This window comes from Lichenostomus cassidix, chromosome 2 (genome assembly GCF_008360975.1).
Source record: "Lichenostomus cassidix isolate B80296 chromosome 2, HeHo_3.0, whole genome shotgun sequence".
Taxonomy (NCBI): domain Eukaryota; kingdom Metazoa; phylum Chordata; class Aves; order Passeriformes; family Meliphagidae; genus Lichenostomus; species Lichenostomus cassidix.
The window spans coordinates 21,196,019-21,214,645 of record NC_139482.1 but is presented as its reverse complement, the minus strand read 5'-3'; the positions used below and the strand labels follow the sequence as shown (position 1 = coordinate 21,214,645).

The 18,627-nt window shown below is 37.8% G+C and overlaps 1 protein-coding gene across 11 annotated transcripts in view; it reads right to left on the bottom strand.

Annotated features, from left to right (window-relative positions):
• ADAM22 (ADAM metallopeptidase domain 22) overlaps positions 1 to 18,627 on the bottom strand; it is a 127,769-nt gene that overhangs the window by 98,997 nt on the left and 10,145 nt on the right. For all 11 annotated transcript variants that reach the window (XM_085050647.1, XM_085050649.1, XM_085050650.1 and 8 more), the window contains exon 3: positions 11,974 to 12,050. In XM_085050647.1, the coding sequence (XP_084906773.1) occupies positions 11,974 to 12,050 (77 nt within the window). The remainder of the gene's footprint in view (positions 1 to 11,973; positions 12,051 to 18,627) is intronic.

Sequence of the window (18,627 nt, the reverse complement as noted above, 5' to 3'; positions counted from 1 at the left end):
AACCACCAAAGAGAAATACATCCTCTTATAGCAAAAAAGAAATGAAGATCAAAGAATGATTGGGGATAAGTAGAGGCTAAAGATCAGTGTGCAAACTCAGAAAATACAATGTAATGCAAGATTTAACTATTCTTCCAAAAAGAGAAGGACAAAAGAAATCGTCTAACTTTGTACCAAAGCAAAGGCTGTGCACATACAAATTAAAAGCTCCAGCCATCATCTTTCATTAACACTGGAAATGTATTTATATTAATCTCTTTAGCTAGACTTGGCAGCTTCTTTACAGTATCATATTCAGCTCAATCTTGCTGTTTCTCTGCAGTTTCACATTTCGTTATTGCCACTTACTGATGAGCAGCTTTCCAGAGTGAAGTACAATATACTATTTTTCTTTGGCTAATTTCTAGGAAGTTTCCTCTGTAATCAAACTGGCCACCGGACATAGGCAGAAATTCATTGATAACCTGATGCCTTTGGATGGATTATTGTCTCTCAAGTAATTCGGAGAATTCCCTTGCTTTTATAATTAAGAAAAAACAGAGATGATGCTAAAACATATGGCTACAAAACAAAAAGCTTTCTGTCCCTTCAATGATATGCAGAAATAGCTGTCCCTTCAGGAAGCAGAGCTACATCAGAATTTCCTTACTTCTTTGCTCTGAAAACATGCATAAGTCTATTCTATTATAGAAATATTACATCAAGCTCATTTTGTCTCCTTTCCCTCATCAAAACCTCATTGAATGCTATCTAAATTTGACAGACCAAACGGAAAGTGTGATTCATTACAAGAGCAATAATAACCAGTGAGACAATTGCAATTTCACTGTCGCCACCAAGGCTGTCTCTGTGAAAGGAAGGTTGAATGGGTGCCACACAGAATTACCACATTTACAGTCAGAAAGTGCACAGTTTTGCTCTAACCAAACTGTTTTGCAGAGAGAAAATCTTTAAGATTAGGTATTTAGTTATTTCTACCATGATTTAGTGTCAGAACTCTCACTATGGTGTATTTGATAACACACAACCAAGAGCCCAAAATCTGTCATGCCCTTTGGACGTGAATGCTTTAATGTTGTTCTTTTGAAGCAAATTTCACATCTTTGATATTTAGGCCAACCTTTAGCATGTCATCAGGAGGGGTTTTACTTTGGGAGATGAGCACAGCCCATGCATTTGCAATTCTTCCTGTATGTTTATCCCTTCCCAATAGATTCCTCAGCAAGAACAAGGAGATTTGATATGAGGTAAACAACTCTGGATAAAAATAAGCTCAGTTATTAAAAAGCTGTATTTTAAGTGGTTCTCTTTGTCTGGAAAAAGATGGGAAGAAGATCAAGAGAAAAAATGTTTTTTCTTTTCAAATGACCTTTTACATCTCAAAAAAGGGCAGGAGCCCAATTTAGAAGAAATATGTCTTTGTGGGTCATCTTTAATAAAAGTACAAGATGATTCTTCTTTATCTCACTGTATATCACACTAGATGACAGCATTTTATTTCCTTTGGGATGCTAGAAATAAAGTAAATGGAACAGAATAAGGACACAAGATAAATACTCTTGTAACACTGTTTTGCCTTTTTTTTTTTTTAAAGAAATAGAGCTATTATCATACAACCAGTACTTTGGTCAGTTGATAAAGGGATGTTTTTTGGCTTACAGGAATTTATTTGGATTTCCTAGTAACACTAGCAGATTCCATAACCCTTCATTAAAACACTTGAAAAGAAAGAAAAGCTAAAAAAGAGTTATCTTGATAAGGTGTACAAGTAAGGTATTTCTCACTGCTTCATTCATCTACTACTATTTCATAATACAATTTGGACAATAAAGAACTAAAACCAAATAGGAAGTAATTAGATATCTGAAGAATTCTTGGAGACATGGTGAGTTCTGTTCAAATCAGAAGATTATTTAAAAGGAAGATTTTGTTATAATACAATTGAAAGAAAATAGAGAAATAGATGGGCCCTTAGAGGAGAATCACAATAACAATGAACCATAAACTGTAAAGTTCAAAGGCCAGCAAGGCATCAAAAGAGTCCAGGGGTTTGAATTGAGAGAGTATCATGTTATAGCCAAGCCAACCCTCATCTACAGTACTAAACACAGTATTTTTGGTCATACCAAAGAAGTGAGAGGTTTACCAGTAGAATATCTGTCTATCACAAGCCAGTCTACAATTCCAAAGCATCCTCCAGGGTGAAAACCCTCTGACAAAAGGCCATGCCCCTGCCTCAGCCCAGCGAGCTGCTGGAAGCAGTGGGAGCAGTGGGACAGGACACAGTGGCTGAGAGGAGCTTCTGCCTTCCTCTGCCATAGCTCCCCTGGGAAACAGGGCAATGAGCAGGAGCACTATTGCCTGCCAGATTTGCATTCAATAATTGGTGCTTTGGGATTTGAAAACCTGATTTTTGACCATATTTTGGAAGAGGAAAGAAGTCTACCCACATAGAGGGTTTATTACACTGGGGTTATTACCTGCTGCTTCTCATGCTAATACAGGGAGAAAATTGGAGCACTGTGTGTGAAGCCTGACAAAGCAAAGTGCAGAATTTGATTTGTGGTTTTCTTCAAGGAAACTCTTTCTGCATTAAGGTGATACAATTGTCTGCAAATGCAGTTTTACCCACTAGCAGGTCCCAACCAAATGCAAACAATTACATTAAAGACCACACCATACAGAATGTCTGGCCAAAAAAAGCCTGTTTCCAGCCACTGAGGGAGGCAACATGGGCATGCCCATCTTGAATCTTACTAACAAAACACATTAAAAATGCTGTATACATTTCACACAACCACAGAAAGAAATAGCTGTAGGCTTTGGAGGTGCACCTTACATCTGTAATAAATATGCAAAGAAAGCAAATAATTCCAATGCTCAGGTACAGGAGAGTTTGTGTGTGCAAGTTGAGCACTGTTGTTTGCTGGATCAGATGTTCCATATGTTAACAACATATTGTTTTAATACCACCTGTTGATTCAGTTTCTAGACCAAAAACACATTTCTTAAGAAGGATCACTATCCTGAGTGGAAAAGCACTGAGTAACCTATTCCTCATACAATGATCTTACAGAATTAAAGACCATGAGTTTGTTTGCTGATGGTTTTCCAGCCATCTATTAGGTCCTCCAATTCCCTGCTAGAAAGTCTAATAATTTTTATTATTTTCGTTCTTCAAATCTTCATTCATAGCTCTGTGCATCCCTTGACTCCTTGTCTAGAAAAGTAAATTCCAATTCATTTCACTGCTTAGCTGAAGAAATTATTTAAGCCCAAAGCTAAAAGTCCTCCAGCACTTCCTCTGTTTCTGTAAGTGCTATTTTTACAGAAGGTTATGATGCCAAAGGAGTTCTCAAGGAGAAAGTGAAAAACAGGGCAGAGTGGCTGGACAGCACTAGTAGAGGCATATGAAGGGAACTGTATCAGCAGGAAGGCTGCTGAGTCAGGGAAGAAATGCCCTATAAATGATAGTAGAGAAAATACCTGCTATTCACATTCCATTTCATGCATTTTCCTCTTTACTATCCACTTCTTATGTTTTACTCTGCCAACTATTTATAAGTACCAATTCACAGGACTGTAGTGGTGTTGTAGTCACAATGGTCTGAAAATCTATGTGGCAGAAAGCAAGTAATAAAAAAATTATTGTTCCTATTAGACCAACTTGTATGGCCACTACTTGCTTTTGTAAACATGAATCCTATTCTAGCTGTTAAACCATAACCAAATAAAGAAATAGTTGGAAAGGTCAAAGGCTTGTTCTGTATTGTTTACAAATGTGGCAGTAATCTAAATACAAACCAAACAGTCAAGAAAAAATTCTGGTGCTTAAACTCATATTAGCATATAAAGATATAATTCCATTTCAACACTAAATCCAGAAATTACACTTTAACTACCATAGCCCCTTTTACAGGCTAAATCAAAAATACATTTTTTCTTTTAAAATCTCACACAATGCCTAGAAGTTATTCGACTGTTTGTGAAATATGTTTCTCCTAAATAACCTGGTAATCTAAGGTATATCATCATGAAAGAAAAACATTATGCTAATAGAATGACAATATCTCTCCAGAGTAATTAATCTTTTTTTCCTACACACACACACACACTCACAAATATACAGTAATACATTCTCTATAATTATTTTTGGGTCAAAAAAATTCAGACCACGGAAAGGCAATTTACTTAGTGTTGATAATTCCATATGTTTAATTACTCTACTCTCAACCAACAAACATTGCTTCCAGTAAATGCAATTGCCTAAACACAGTAAAATTCATCACTGAGAATTCATCATTCAGTGAATATCACATTCACTGAGAGGAAAACAAAGGACTGACCTTTTCAGAATCTTTTTTTAATTGGCCAGGGAAGTATCTTATGAGGGGATGCACAGTGACACACTTGGAAATAACAGGTAAATTAGATAAATTACTTTTTGTTCTCATTTTAAGCAGGATGCCAATTAAGCACTCACAGGAATTTCACAGACATCACTTGAACTTTTCATATCCAACTGAAGTCAGCAGCAATCCTGTGCTGATTTCAACAGCATTTACCAGTACCTGGTACTAAATCAACAAATCTAGTGAAAATAACAGGGAAATAATGGAGAACAGAAATTTGTTAACCTAAAACTAAATTGTAATATAAAAAATAAAATGTAATTGAGTTATCAAAAGCAATTTACCCTTTCAAGAGATGTTTTAAGCATAAAAGAACCATGTACAAAATAAATTGAAGGAAGATGTTTAACTTACTGATAATCAACATAGGTTTATTGAAAATTTTTCTTGTCAAAGTAACCTGTTAATTTTTTTTTGCATGGAATCACAAATTCAATAGTCATAGTGATTATACAATAAGATCAAAGAATATAGTTCATACTTACTAAACAATTGCTTACTAAATACTTCCTAAATCGATTCTAAGATTGGAAAAAGAAGTTTAAAAGTTTAAAAAAAAGTTTAAGTCCTGGGCAAATTTTGGGAACAATGCAAAGAAGGATATCCATTAGAAGTGTAACAGCTGTGCTACCTCTATACATGACACTGCCAAAAGGCAGTAGTGAATGTACAGTTCAGCAAGGATACTGATACCCTGGGGAGGTCATCAAAAAGGCACAGAAATTATTAAAGGACTTAAAAGGTGCCATGTTATCAGAGATCCAAGAGCTCAGGCTTTTGAATATAACCAAAAGAACCGATACACTATACATACCGAGGTGGGAGGAAAACTCAGTGCTACAGAGCTCTTTCAGAATGAAACTATGGTTCAAATGTTTAGCAATTAGGGTAATTAGCTATCAAAACAACTTACATTGTGACAAGTTGTTAATTCTCATATGTCTTAAACACAAAAATAAAAAAAAAAAAAAGACAAAAACCCTGAGTGATGATGCTACAAACAGGTCTAACTGCATAATCCCAGGCATCTTCCTCAGTCTCAGGATGTTTAGTCATACACTAGTAAAACCCTGAATTTCTTCCTAACCCTTCTTTGTCTTTCAGCCCAAACAGAATCAGTTGTCAGAAATCTCTGCAGAATCAACATTTTTCAATAAGCATAAAAAACCTGTAAGTCATTCAAAACCAGTTTGTACAAAATATGTGTTAGCAACAAACAGAATAATTGCCTGCCAGAGAACAAAACCAACATTTGAAATTAAGCAACAGTTGAATAGTTGCAGCAAGAAAGTTCATCTCAAGTTTGGTTTGCACTTATGACCTTACATGATGCTTTTCCATCACAGATTGAGATGGGGCAAGAATGACTTCAAAAGAGGACTGGGAAAAAACAATCCTGTTGGGTTAGCTGGGGTCCTGATCACAGAGCATATGATAAACACTGCTTAAAAAATAATTCAAAGATCGTGCAGAACACAATTCAGTACCTCATTCAGAAGACCTGAACCCAGTTTGTATCGTGCTATGCATAAACTGGTAATAAATATTACTATTAAATCTTCAGAGTACTCTCATATGGTGACAAGGCCATTATTTAAAGTAAGAATCAATTACTAAAATGTGATCATACGCAAGTGGGGCTTCTCAGCCTGAATGCAGCATGAACAAGGAAAGTGAACAGAGCTTGCATTGCTTTGATCCCAGTAAATTCCAGCCACTAGTGAGAAAAATTGGGACTGCGTGCAGCCAAGACATTCATTAAAGTAACTAATAAGGGATTGAATTGGACTGTAGGGAACCCAAAATGGCTCAAAGGAAGAGCTGCTCCTCCTCAGGTTTGATCTGACCATCGCTTACCACACACAGCTACCCAAACAGTTCCCAGGCATCACTACAAGAGTAGCAGAGACCAGAAAGCACAGAGCACTTTTAGAGCAGGAAAGGCAGAAGGGTTCTCTCAGGGCTCTCTCACTCCCTTCCTGTGGGTGACCAGCAGAAGCACAAGACTCACAGGTGCAGCATACGAGAACAACTCACCAAAAGCCACAGTAATTACAAACAGTGCAACTGCATTTCTTAAACCACTTGAGCAAATTAATCCATTTTAATTCCACAGAGCCAAATGTTTACAATTTAGAGCAAATTCAGGAATATGTTTTTCATTTACAGCTTACATGACACATTGATATTAGTGTTGGAGACCACTTGCCAAGAGAAATTACACGCAAAGTTTCAGCAGTTTGTCTCATGAAAAAACTGGCACTTGTCTGTCAAGCTGCCTTTTGCTTTTCTTTTCAGGATTTTTTGATGGAGTTTACAATCTGATCCTGTAAGGTTTGCAAACCTCTAGTTAAAAGACATTCCTAATAAACATTCCCCACAAGACATGAGGAATGTCTGTATCTTTCTCAGCTGAAGCAGTAAAAAACATTCAGTGGCAAAGCGAAACAATTCAACTCCTGGAGTACCAGGAAGCTTCCAATATCAGTAACCAGAAATAATTTAAGATTGACATACACAAAAAATCTACCAATATTTTCTGAATAAGCCTTTTTTGTTTTGCCTACCTTTTGATAAACTAAAGGTGTTTGTTTTCCCCACAGAGAACAGAATGATTGAAGAGTTTTTAAAAACTGCCTCATATGTAATCCTTCTGCCTTCTGAAAGTAGTTGATCATCACAACCATCAATTTATACGTGTGTGCTGGTACTCCTTGGGGACATGGCCAGGTGCTCAGTGGGAACAGATGATGTGTGAGCTTCCTGAAGTGGCAGAGTTTCTGACCACATCTCAGCCAGACTACTACTTCTGTACAGATCATCTTCCACTAAAACATGGACCACAGGAATGAAATTTGTGTAGCAAGAAAAGAAAGCAGCTGATGGTTATGCTCCATCTGTCAGCAGGAAGGACAGAGCAGCCCTGAAGCACTGAATATAAGCTTGTGACCCTTCAGAGCACTTCCCCAACACCACAAACACGAAGATCCCAGGGTATCAATGTGTTCACTCTCACAAAAAAAAGGACATCAGGGAGGGCTCTTCTTGTTACAAAATGAGAAGCCAAGACACATGCATGTTGGTCAAATGCTTCAGGGAGCTTTCTGAAGGCCAAGCACCTCCTCAGTGTCCACACTGCACTTCAGAAGTGACCACACTTAAAGTGTGGTCTCAAACTCACACTTAAGAAATACTCTCTGCTTGTCTCCACGATGGGAGACACCACAACCTTTATCCAAAGAGTGATGCTGCAGCATCATATTTCTTGCCCATCACGGCTTCACAAAGTGAACCTGGGGTGATCCCCCCCATGCCAGAGCCCATCCACCCTCCAGACAAGCACAGACACTGCAGTTTTTCTGATTACCATCCAGCAGCACACTCCTTCCAAGCCCAGCCCATGAGCACAGCTTGCTTTGGGCCATCCCAGCATCAGGTCTCAGCTGCTTCACCACCAACAAACATGCCCTGGCCCAGGCATGTTTGCTGGACACATGTGGAGGGTGGGAAGGCTGGAGCAGCACCTGCCTGTGCCACTGACCAGCCCTGGCTCTGCCAGTGCTCAGGCAGCACTAATGAGGATGGCCAGAGAAATCAGCTCCATTCTGTGCAGCTCTGAACGCGTAAGGATACTGAGGCAACAGACTCATAAACACACCAAAGCCACTAATGCATCCCTAACCTCTACCTAAGGGATTGAACGTTTTTAAAAATACAGCTGATTCGATCTGAAAGCTCCTTTGGAAAAGCCTCAGCCAGTTGAACAGGCAAGGAAAGTTAGAAAGACACATTGTATCTTTAAAAAAGCTTATTTTATAGACACTATGGCAACTCAGGGGAAAAAAGGAGAGAAAGAATGGTGATCTATGTGGAGAAAATACCACCATCACTGGGAACAAAAAAAAAAGAAACTACATTGTAATTTTAACAGCTTATTATTACTTTTTATTATCATTCCAGGATATACTTCAGTGTATTTTACATCTGCATTTAATGTGAACAAATGCACATTAAAACTGGTTGAGACCCACAATGAGCAAGAAGAAAGCACACAGATTTCAGTGTTAAATTAGACTGCCACACTTCAATGCCAGTTGGAAATTTTTCATTTCCTTCCTCTCACTTGCACCCAGGACTTGCAGAATGCTCCAGTCCTGGGCCTCAGTTTTCCTGATGTGTGAAATGTTGGTGTAAGCTCTGCTTTATTTTCCTGCCCAGCTCCTGTGTCTTCCCAGCTTGTTTCACTGCAGCAATCTGTGAGCTTTTGGTTGCAGGCCACTGCTGTGAGAGGTGGCAGAAGAAGGGAAAGTCGCTTCAACTAACACCCCAAATCAACAGTAGCAAGTGAAGTGAAGAGGTCAAACAGAAGGTATCAGGCAGTGGGGGAAAGAGAGAAAAGAGGGAGGCCATAAACATTTCTGCCAGCCTCAACTGTGAGTGTGCACAAAGATGACATGGAAAAAGCTGAAGAAAAATAAGAAATTGGTGCAGTATCTATGGTGATGGCAAAGTGGACAACTATTCCTGGGGGAAAAAGACGAGAAAGAAATGTGTGTCTCTAGAGAACTGAGCAAGAACAGAGATGGAAAATACACAGACACAACAGAACCTAAAATAAAACAGGCTATACAACAGGAGTATATATAAAATAGCACAGGCAAATGCAGCAGAGGGAACGGAGAATCTGACAGATAAAAAGATGGATTGGAAGAGAATAGAGAAAATACCGCCCACATGGAAAGCAGAAAAGAAGAAAAACTATTTGCAGACAAATATCAGGAGTCAGGGGCATATTTTAATTTCTGATTTTTTTTTTAAGCTCCCTGTTTGCTACTCTCATTTTTACTTTGAACTGTTTTTGCTCCATAGACTGGGGAGCCATGTGGGAGAATGAACACTTTCACTGTGACTGACCACCACTGGTATTGTAACCGCAGATGCTCAGACACATTCAGATACATCAAGCTTTAAACAGCATGAAGACTGCAAGAAAGGAGAGTGACATAGGCAGGGAGCGTCCCTCCTTTCTGACAGCCTATGTATTTTTAATTATTTTCCCCTCTCTGTCCCCAACACCTCCTTTAACATTTCTCAAACATGTACTACATGTAAGAGAGAACTTTACCATAGGGGCCTGCTTCAGTATGCTTTAGATATTAGCAGAGGTTCAATTATAAATACTAAACTGATATTTTTTCCAGATGATAACTCCAGTCTTGAACCTTGCTGCTTAAAAGAGTTTAACCACTTTTCAACTACAGAGCTACTGTGGTCTAAATATACACACAGAACATAACATGGTGAGCAGAACTCCAAAAAAATATTTATAACCTTCTGAATGAAACAGATTTTTTCACAGGAAGGATAATTAAAAATACATTTTAAATGTTGCTCTGGTATACCTGGCACTCCTTTTACTTGATGATCTGCAAATAATTCAGAGGTAGTTAAAAAGTTGATTTAGATATCATGATAGAAACCAAACATCTTGATTTCCTTGCAGCCTTCTTCTTTTCATTTTGCACAATTTGTGATAGAGCTTCTTTCATATTGTAAAAAGTGTAGCTCTTCAAGAAAAGTTCATACTTAGTTGAATTCTGGCACTCTTAATAACCATAAGAAAGCATTTTGACAGTCTTACCAAACAAATATTTGTCCAATATAATCAAAGACAATAAAGAAATTACATAAAAATAGCACTCAGCTCAAAACAAATAAAATGTTAAACATATGTTTGTGTGTCTATGTGCATACACAAAAAAAATCTACCTACAAATTTCCTTATCATACAGAGCTGCAGCTCATAAAATCACTGCCTTAACTTCGCTTTTCACAGACCATTAGTAAATGTTTTTACTTTTTTTTAGGATGATTACCTGAAATTTATACTGTAAGGACAATACCAATCTTTTAGAAACTAACCGTGACCATACCATTAACCTGCCAAATTTAAAGAGGTTTGTGCAGCACACTCTCAGCAAGGTATAAATATGTGTACAAAATTGCTACTTCCAAGAAGCATTTCAGTGTTGAGGATTTGGTGCTTTTCAGCAGAAAATGTTCCCTCTGTAACTGTTTTAAAATACATTTGTTATAAAATCATACTTCTAAAACAGCCTCTTTCCTGCTCCTTCCAGCAGCACAGTGTCTCCGCTGTCTGTAACCAGCAGGGATTCACATGTGCTTTTTAACTAAGGTCAGTGCATATAAAGAAATTGCCACTGTTTCAAGTATGTCTACAAGTGAAAAAAACTGAAATTAGAGCAGGCGTCATTGCAACATGAACGGTTCATCTTTACAGCAGAAAAATTTGCAGCTATTGGACACAACCTCTTACACCAAACCACAAAACCTTGTCTTCAATTATTAGGCACTGAATTACTCAACAAAACATTTCTATTTATTATATTATTTATTCTCTTTTCACTTCAGAACAGAAAAGCAAAGCAACACCTATTTTAAAACAGCTGTGCTAAAACACTACTTCAAAAACTCACTACTGAAAGCCACACACCAGATTTCACTGTAAGTTTACTGTTATTCAATCCTGCCTCATGGATTGAAGTTCACAGTGCTACTGCCTTATAATGCTTCTCTGTTCCCAAAAGGCTGTAAACACACCTGGAGAAACTTCACTCCCAGCTATTCATTGTTTTTTGAGGATTAGCTGTTGTGAAATTGCTGTATCTTCAGTATTTTGCACTTGGATATTAAAATGCTCAGAGCTACCAGTTTTTGGCAAATCCATCCTTTAATATCCAGTGAGGCTCTGTGTGAGTGTAGTGATTTGCCTTTATGATAAACTGGCAGAAGCAAGGCCATACTGGAGTGCTGAGTCCAGTTCTGGGCTCCTGAGAGCAAGAGAGACCTGGAGCTCCTGAAGCAAGGCCAGCAGAAGGCAATAAAGGTGATTAAAGGACAGGAGCATCTCTCTTAGGAGGAAAGGCTGAGGGAGCTGGGCCATTTCAACCTCGAGGAGAAATGACTGCAAGGGAACCTCAGCAGTGTCTGCCAGTGTCTGCAGGAAGGGTGTCAAGAGGATGGACCAGGCTCTTCTCAGTGGTGCCAAGCAATAGGACAAGAGGCAATGGGCAGAAACTAATGCACAGGAATTTGCACCTAAATATGAGGAAAAACTTTGTTACTGTGCAGGTGACCATGGACTGGAACAGATTGTCCAGAGAGATTGTGGAGTCTCCCTAACTGGAGATATTCAATAATATCTGAACACAATCCTAAGCCATGTGCTGTAGGATAACCCTGCTTGGACAGGGAGGTTGGATCAAACAACCCACTGTGAACCCTTCCAACCTGAACCATTATACTACTAAAATGTTAGTCATACTGGAATAGCTACCAAGTAGTAACAATGGGAATATCAAAGCCTGGAGTGATACTCAAGAAAGCAATAGAAGAACCTAAAATATACTTCTACAAAGGAACTCAATACCTAAAAAAGTATTTTTGCTATAGTACAGCCTCTAAAACATCCACTGAAAAATTACATTTCACAGGCACCAGGTCTTGGACAAATGCAGAGTAAGATACAATCATTACTTACTGGTTTAGCGTCACATCTAAGATGAAAGATGATCCAAAAGCATCAACCTGGAAGCTGGCTCGAGCAATGTGGGTAGACTGCAATATGGAAAAGACTGGAATTACTGTTAAGTCATGGCAAAACCTGTTGTACAGGTTTGTGAATGCAGAAACAAAACATATACACTAAGTAAAAATATGTCATTAACCAAATTAAATTGCATTGAAAGAGACAAAGCAGTCTATGATAATGAATAAAAGATCAGTTTTCTGAATCTACAGGCTTATTCAAGAATTCCCAATAACACAGAGTGACTCAGAGTAATCCCCCATCTCAACCCTTCTACACCAGAGGAAATGGCTCTTTGAACTCCCATCCTGGCCAAAACTGAGCAAAGAGAAGTGAGATCTCCCCTGGCTTATATATTCCCTACCCTGACTCTGGACACAGACCAGAGAGAACAGCTGAGACATTACTGGCTTGGTCAGACAACTATAGATGCACAAATCTCACCAACACTACCTGAAAGACTGTTCATTCAGACAGACTCTCATTTAAGTCCATATAGCAAGGGGATAGCAGTGGTGAATTTTCTGTAAAGCTCTGACTCACAAGCCTCTAAAAGGTTCCCAAAACTCCAAACCCTTGAGCAGCTACTAAAACCAAAGAAAAATGGATGGTAGAGAAACAGCTTTCTTTCTTTTCTTCCTTTCTTTGCCATATATTCTCCTCAGAGCAGTTCCTTTAATTCAGTCCTGCAGAGGGCAAACATGGGAATACTTCATAACTCCCAACTGCCAGAAATAGAGTTTTATTCTAGTAGTAGTGGAAGAAAACACTCAGCCATCCAACAGAAATGCAACACTTGTTTGTAGACCTGAAAACTCCCAAGAAACAGAACAACCATGTTATTTAACTAATTAATACGGAAAGCTACTTGTAGACATTTTGGAACAGTATCAACTTTGTTCTTATTTTCTTTCAATTGAAATCTGCACATTAAGTTTCGAAGCATGTAGACAGAGGACCTAAGAGGAAACACTGAAGAACCACTTAGAACTCTAAACTACACTTCTCCAAAGAAACACAATACAGGACAGTACAACTGTAACAAATGATTTATTGAAAACTCTGGGAAACATGGGACAGGATGGGATAATGTGAATCATCAAATTCACTCTTTCTAAAACTACTGGCAGGCTTTCAATAGGCATTAAATCCAGAAGAGCTGAGAATACAACTTCCTTGGAAAAGAACAGCAGCAACAAAGAGGAAAGTTGAGGGAGTCATGACTTTTTTGTTTATTACATTTTTAGTTGCCCTACAACAAAACTTTGTTTTTATGTCTACATATATAAGCACAAGTATTAATAAATAAAAAAGACAACAACCATGCATACATATCCACAAAGAGATGAATCCTTTTAAAATAAAACGTAAGTCAGGACAGTTTCTCCTACAAGGGGATGCTCAGGCTGAGGGCTCTCTATAAAAATGCCTGGCTGTGTCACTCCAGTGGATGTGCACACAAAATTGCCTGACAAGAAACTCCACACATTTACATTACACTTCAGAAGGATTCAGTAAAACTGGAAAGCTCCTTAGAAGCCTCCTCAATAGATATAATTCACTGCCAGATATCCTTTCGGCTATCCCCACCACATCTAACCTGCTTTGGAACAGACCACCCAGTCATGCTAAGTGGTTCTTGTCATTTCTGGAAAATTTAATATCATAATTTTTGAACAAATGTATAGTTTTTGACCAACTGAATATATATTTTACACATAGTTTACCTTGTCCGGGTAAATAATTCCAGTGGTTAATTATAACCAAAATTAAAAGCCTACTTTCTATCAAAAAATATTTTTAAAAAAGCAAATAAACAAACAAAGACATGGCCAGCTGGCATCTGTGATGACAGACACCCACAGCACACATGGGACCCACGTGCAGGACCATCACTTCACTGTTTCTGGCCTGCAGCAGTAGTGCAACCACAAATACAGCAAAAACAACCATCAACAAATTATCACATTACCATTGCTGTTCCTTTTCCACCTCTCAGGCAGCAGAGTCTGCTTTGAATGATTTTAAAATTTCATCTTCTCTTGCTAGATGTGAGTTTTTAGGCAGCTGTTCACAAACTGGATGTGACAGGGCAAGAATCAAGTCAGGTACAAGGGACCAATGGTAGCTCTGTCATTCCCTTGTTCCACTGCAGCCTGTCTGCTAACCTTAACTAACCTTAACTAACCTTCATTCATCCACCTGCACTGCAACAACTACTTTCTGATCAAAGCAGTAACAGCAGCCCAGCTTTTTGATTCTCATCATTACAGTATTAAATGCAAAGAACATTCTACAGCACTTTATTACTCCTGTTTGTTAACAACATAGCTACATATGCCATCATTTAGATCTCCATCTACAGTATAACCAAGTCTTCTATATGACCATATGCTGGTACCAGAAGAGAATTAGCGAGTAAGAAAGAATATAAAAAGCCTAACTTGGATTTCTAAATGTACATATATTAAATGTAACATTTGTCATTAAAATGTATCCACCTCACAGACCATAACAGCAAAAATGACTACTGTTTTGGTTTGGTTTGGCTTCTAACTGCCAGGTATATTGCACCATATCGATTTGGTCTGGGAGATTTCCTCTCCTGAACACATCTCCAAGATAAACAATTACAAGGCTAATGTATTTCTAAGGTGACCCTGGACCACAGTTATTCTCTGACAGAAACTGTTAATGTGGATCTAAGGAAGAAAATAAGTATTAATAAATTAATACGAAAAACATTACACAGATGAAACCACTCCCCAAGACACATGGTGCAAACCCAGAAATTCACCATTAAGTTTAAGCTCAAGGGCAATCAACTGTATCTCAAGAGTATTTCAAACCTACCAAGATACCAAGACATTCTGGATAGCCTGACAAACTCATCCCTTTCCAGAAATTGCATCCCTTCCTGACACATGTTTGTGAAGCACCATCACACTGCACACCGTAGGCTGCTGCCAAAAACAAACAGTTTGCCCCATCCTGGACACGTGTTCCCACCTACTCTCCCTTGTCAGCTCATGTGGCTAGCCAGGAAGTCACATCAGCAGCAGAAAATTAATCACCACTTAGAGTGGGCCTGGTTTTTGTCACCCAAATCAGCTGATCTAAATAAACCACAAGGTAGATGCAATAGAAGGAAGCTGGGGGAGATACACAAGAGACAGTGAAGAGGAAGACAGATTGCCCCTTCCAGCTAACAAGTCTCATCCAGCCTAACAAAAAACTGCACTTTAAGAACTCCAGACTGTGCATTTTTTAGAGTAACAGTTCTTCTAAATATCTGGTTAAGAGCCACAAAACGAAGAAATGGATTTTAAAAAGTTAGCTCCACATTATCTTTAAGCACATCTACCTGCCCGCTCAGTGAACAGGTAAAATGTCAGCTGCAAAGGAGCTTACATCCACAGTCATATGTCAATAAAAAAACCCAAAGAGAGGAAATGTGTGTTTTTCCATCTATACCACCTCAGTCAAGCAGAAGTAACAAGAAAGACACCTGTAAAGGCTTCTCTAAACCACTGAAGCAAGACAATCAATTATGTCAGTTCTCAAACGCAGGGACTTTCTCAGAAAATTTGAGGCTTTTGTAACAACCATCGGCTTGACACATCAACAGCTGACAATTAAAGGGGAGTTCCTGCAGACCAGAAGATGCACTCAATGCAGAACATGAACAAGAGCCAGGAAAGGAAACTCTAACAGCTTAATGGAAGAGTGCAATGCCATGCCTCCAACAGAATCAAAAAGTTCTGAAATTTTAATGTCATGCAACTGAAGAAGAAAAATATCAATAACAGCTCTGAAATCAGCTGCAGTACTTTCAGATGCAATTTCTAGTGGTACATAAACTGCACAGCTCTGCAAGCCCCGCTACAGAAAACACTGTGCATCCCATGCACCTAATTCAACCATGCAAGAGCTAACTTCTGTAAAAGATTGTGAAGTTTAAGCATCTCAGTGAATGTCTGAAAGGAATTAAGAGTAAATGGAGTGGAAAAGATTATTTCAAATCACTAAGCACAAAGATATTTTATCTAAAACAAAGCCTAAAAGCTTGACTTCTACAAAAACAAAAGTGGTATGCAAACCTTCCTGCCAAACCAAGAGTAACATGATTCCAATTATTTTAAATCACCTGCTCCATGCCTCAGGGATCACTGCACTAATAGAGGAGGTGGACAATCAGTACCAAATATCACTATCTATTACTACTAAGAAACATAAAGGATAATGATGTCCCTTCAGTACTCCTGCTGGGGATCAGCTTTCTCCAGAAACTGGCCCCAAAGAATGAGCATCTGCAAAGGGAACAAATGTACATCAACAGCAACCAACACACATCATTGCAGATCAACAGCAGGGCACTGCTCTGGAGGTAACCTTAAATACATTTCAGAGATTTTCATTTCAAATAGGTCAAATATCTTAACCACCACTTTTACGAGCTATGCACTTTCTTTAATAATCAAACCAACAAGAATTTTAAAAGGAAAAATTTAGATATTTTCCTCATATTGTGTATAATTAGCTGAGTATTGAAAGCAACACAGTAACATGATGACTAACATTTTTTCTCAGAAAATAAGGAAAAATAATTTAAAACGTGCTGTGATGCAATTTGCAATTCCTCATAACATGTTTCTTCCTCCAGAAGTATCCTTAATAAAGTACTAAGATGCTTTTTAAGAAGTTTTGCTGGAAGTGATTACAAAAATTTCTGTCAAAAAAGAACAAAGCCTTTCATAAAAAAAATTTGAGGAGAAAATCATATTTATATGTTTGTCCTTTGATGTAAAGAATTTTATACTTGCTACTATTTATAGCACTGTAGTTTCTAATTAAAAGATTCTGATCAAATTTGTAGACTTGAAAGAAAAGCATCAAGAGAATCAAGTGATAAAATAATACAAGATGTTAAAGGAAAAAAAGAAACTTAAAATGTGTGCTTCAGAGCTTGTGAGAACAATGAGATTTTATAGCAGAGACATTTGGGGAGCCAGTCACATTTACAAAATAATAGATTCCTAAGCTATTAATTTAATTTCCCCCCTCTATGTCATAGAACAGAAACCTCAGCTTGCTAACAATCCCTTAAATGTGTATGAAACAACTGTTTCTTAAGTTCAGTAAGGACACAGATAAGCCAATGGGAAATCAAACTAAATATATTCATTAAATTAAATTTAAAATATGCTAAAAATTTTATGTAGATTTACCTACATTTGATGGTTTGAAAATAATCATTACAAGTAAATTTATGCTAGAGTAAATTATGCTAGAGAAATACAGTGCCAAACAGCACACTATAAAAGGACACATAAAATATACACACTCTGCAAGGACAATTTTCAGCTTCAGTGTTGTAATAAATCCAGAGTTACACAGTATATTGTTGCTTTATGTAAAATAAGAAATCTGTTTAAAAACTTACTTTTTTACTTGTACTGGGAGAAAAAAAATTTAAAATTTACTTAGAGACAAAATTCAGAAATAAGCCTAGGTCTAATATTAAAAATATATATCCCAAGTGAAAGAATCTTCTTTAAAAAATACAAAATAAAATATAACTGCAACATTATTTCCTCAGGCTTTCTCTACTGCCATTTGCAAATATCTAATTTTAATCAAAAGTTCAGGATCACTGAACTGGATCCACACATCACAGCATATTAAACAACTGCAAAATCTCTTTTTTTACTTTCTCTAGCATTCTCATATTTATAGGCACTCATTTACTGTATTAATCATCATTGTTTGACATTCTTCATGCAAGCTCTCTATCTTTTTATCCAATGCATAAATCTAAATATCTTTGGGGCATTTGGTGAGGAGGAGTTTATTTAGTGAAAAAACTGCAGAATAGAATCACGGTTTGATGAAAATGCTTTTACAACTACTTCTTTGGGGCACATTTCCTAAATCAGTTATTTATTCTGAGGAAAAGCTAGAAATAAGAAAATATTTTAGTAGATCCATGTTCATTTTTTAATCCTGGATCACACATCTGCTCTCCATGCCAAGAGAGGGTGGAGCACAGGGGGAGCTACACACCATCAGCTGGAGTGTAGTGCCAAAGCCCAGTTCACTGCGGTCGTAAACATGACCTAAAATAGCTTTTCTTCATATCAACATCATAGTATCAATGAACTCAAACTCAGAAGAAGAACTACTTGTTCTTCTAAAATGCCAGTAATTAGTCTTCTTAGTAGAAAGAAAAGAAAAAAAAAAGAAAAACCCACACCAAAAAACCCTCACAAAAACAACGAACTAAAAAAAACCCAAACCACACCAATTTTATTTGTGTTTTTGAAAAGAGACTGTTTGAATTTACTCAATTTATACGGGGGAACAGCACCAGGAATAAAAGTCCCGAGCACAGACTGATGCAAGGTGTTACCCAGGTGTCACTGCTGCAGAGTAAGTGCCTGGGGAGCAGCATGGATCATTCTGAGATCCTGCAGAGGATGCCTGAAAGCTTCTCTTCTTCCTCTCCTTCCTCACCTCCACTTCATCTTTCTTGAAAATTCACACAAGGTTAAATGATGGAACAATGAAGATAGGAAAACTATTGGGCTGTCACTGCCAGCAAACTTA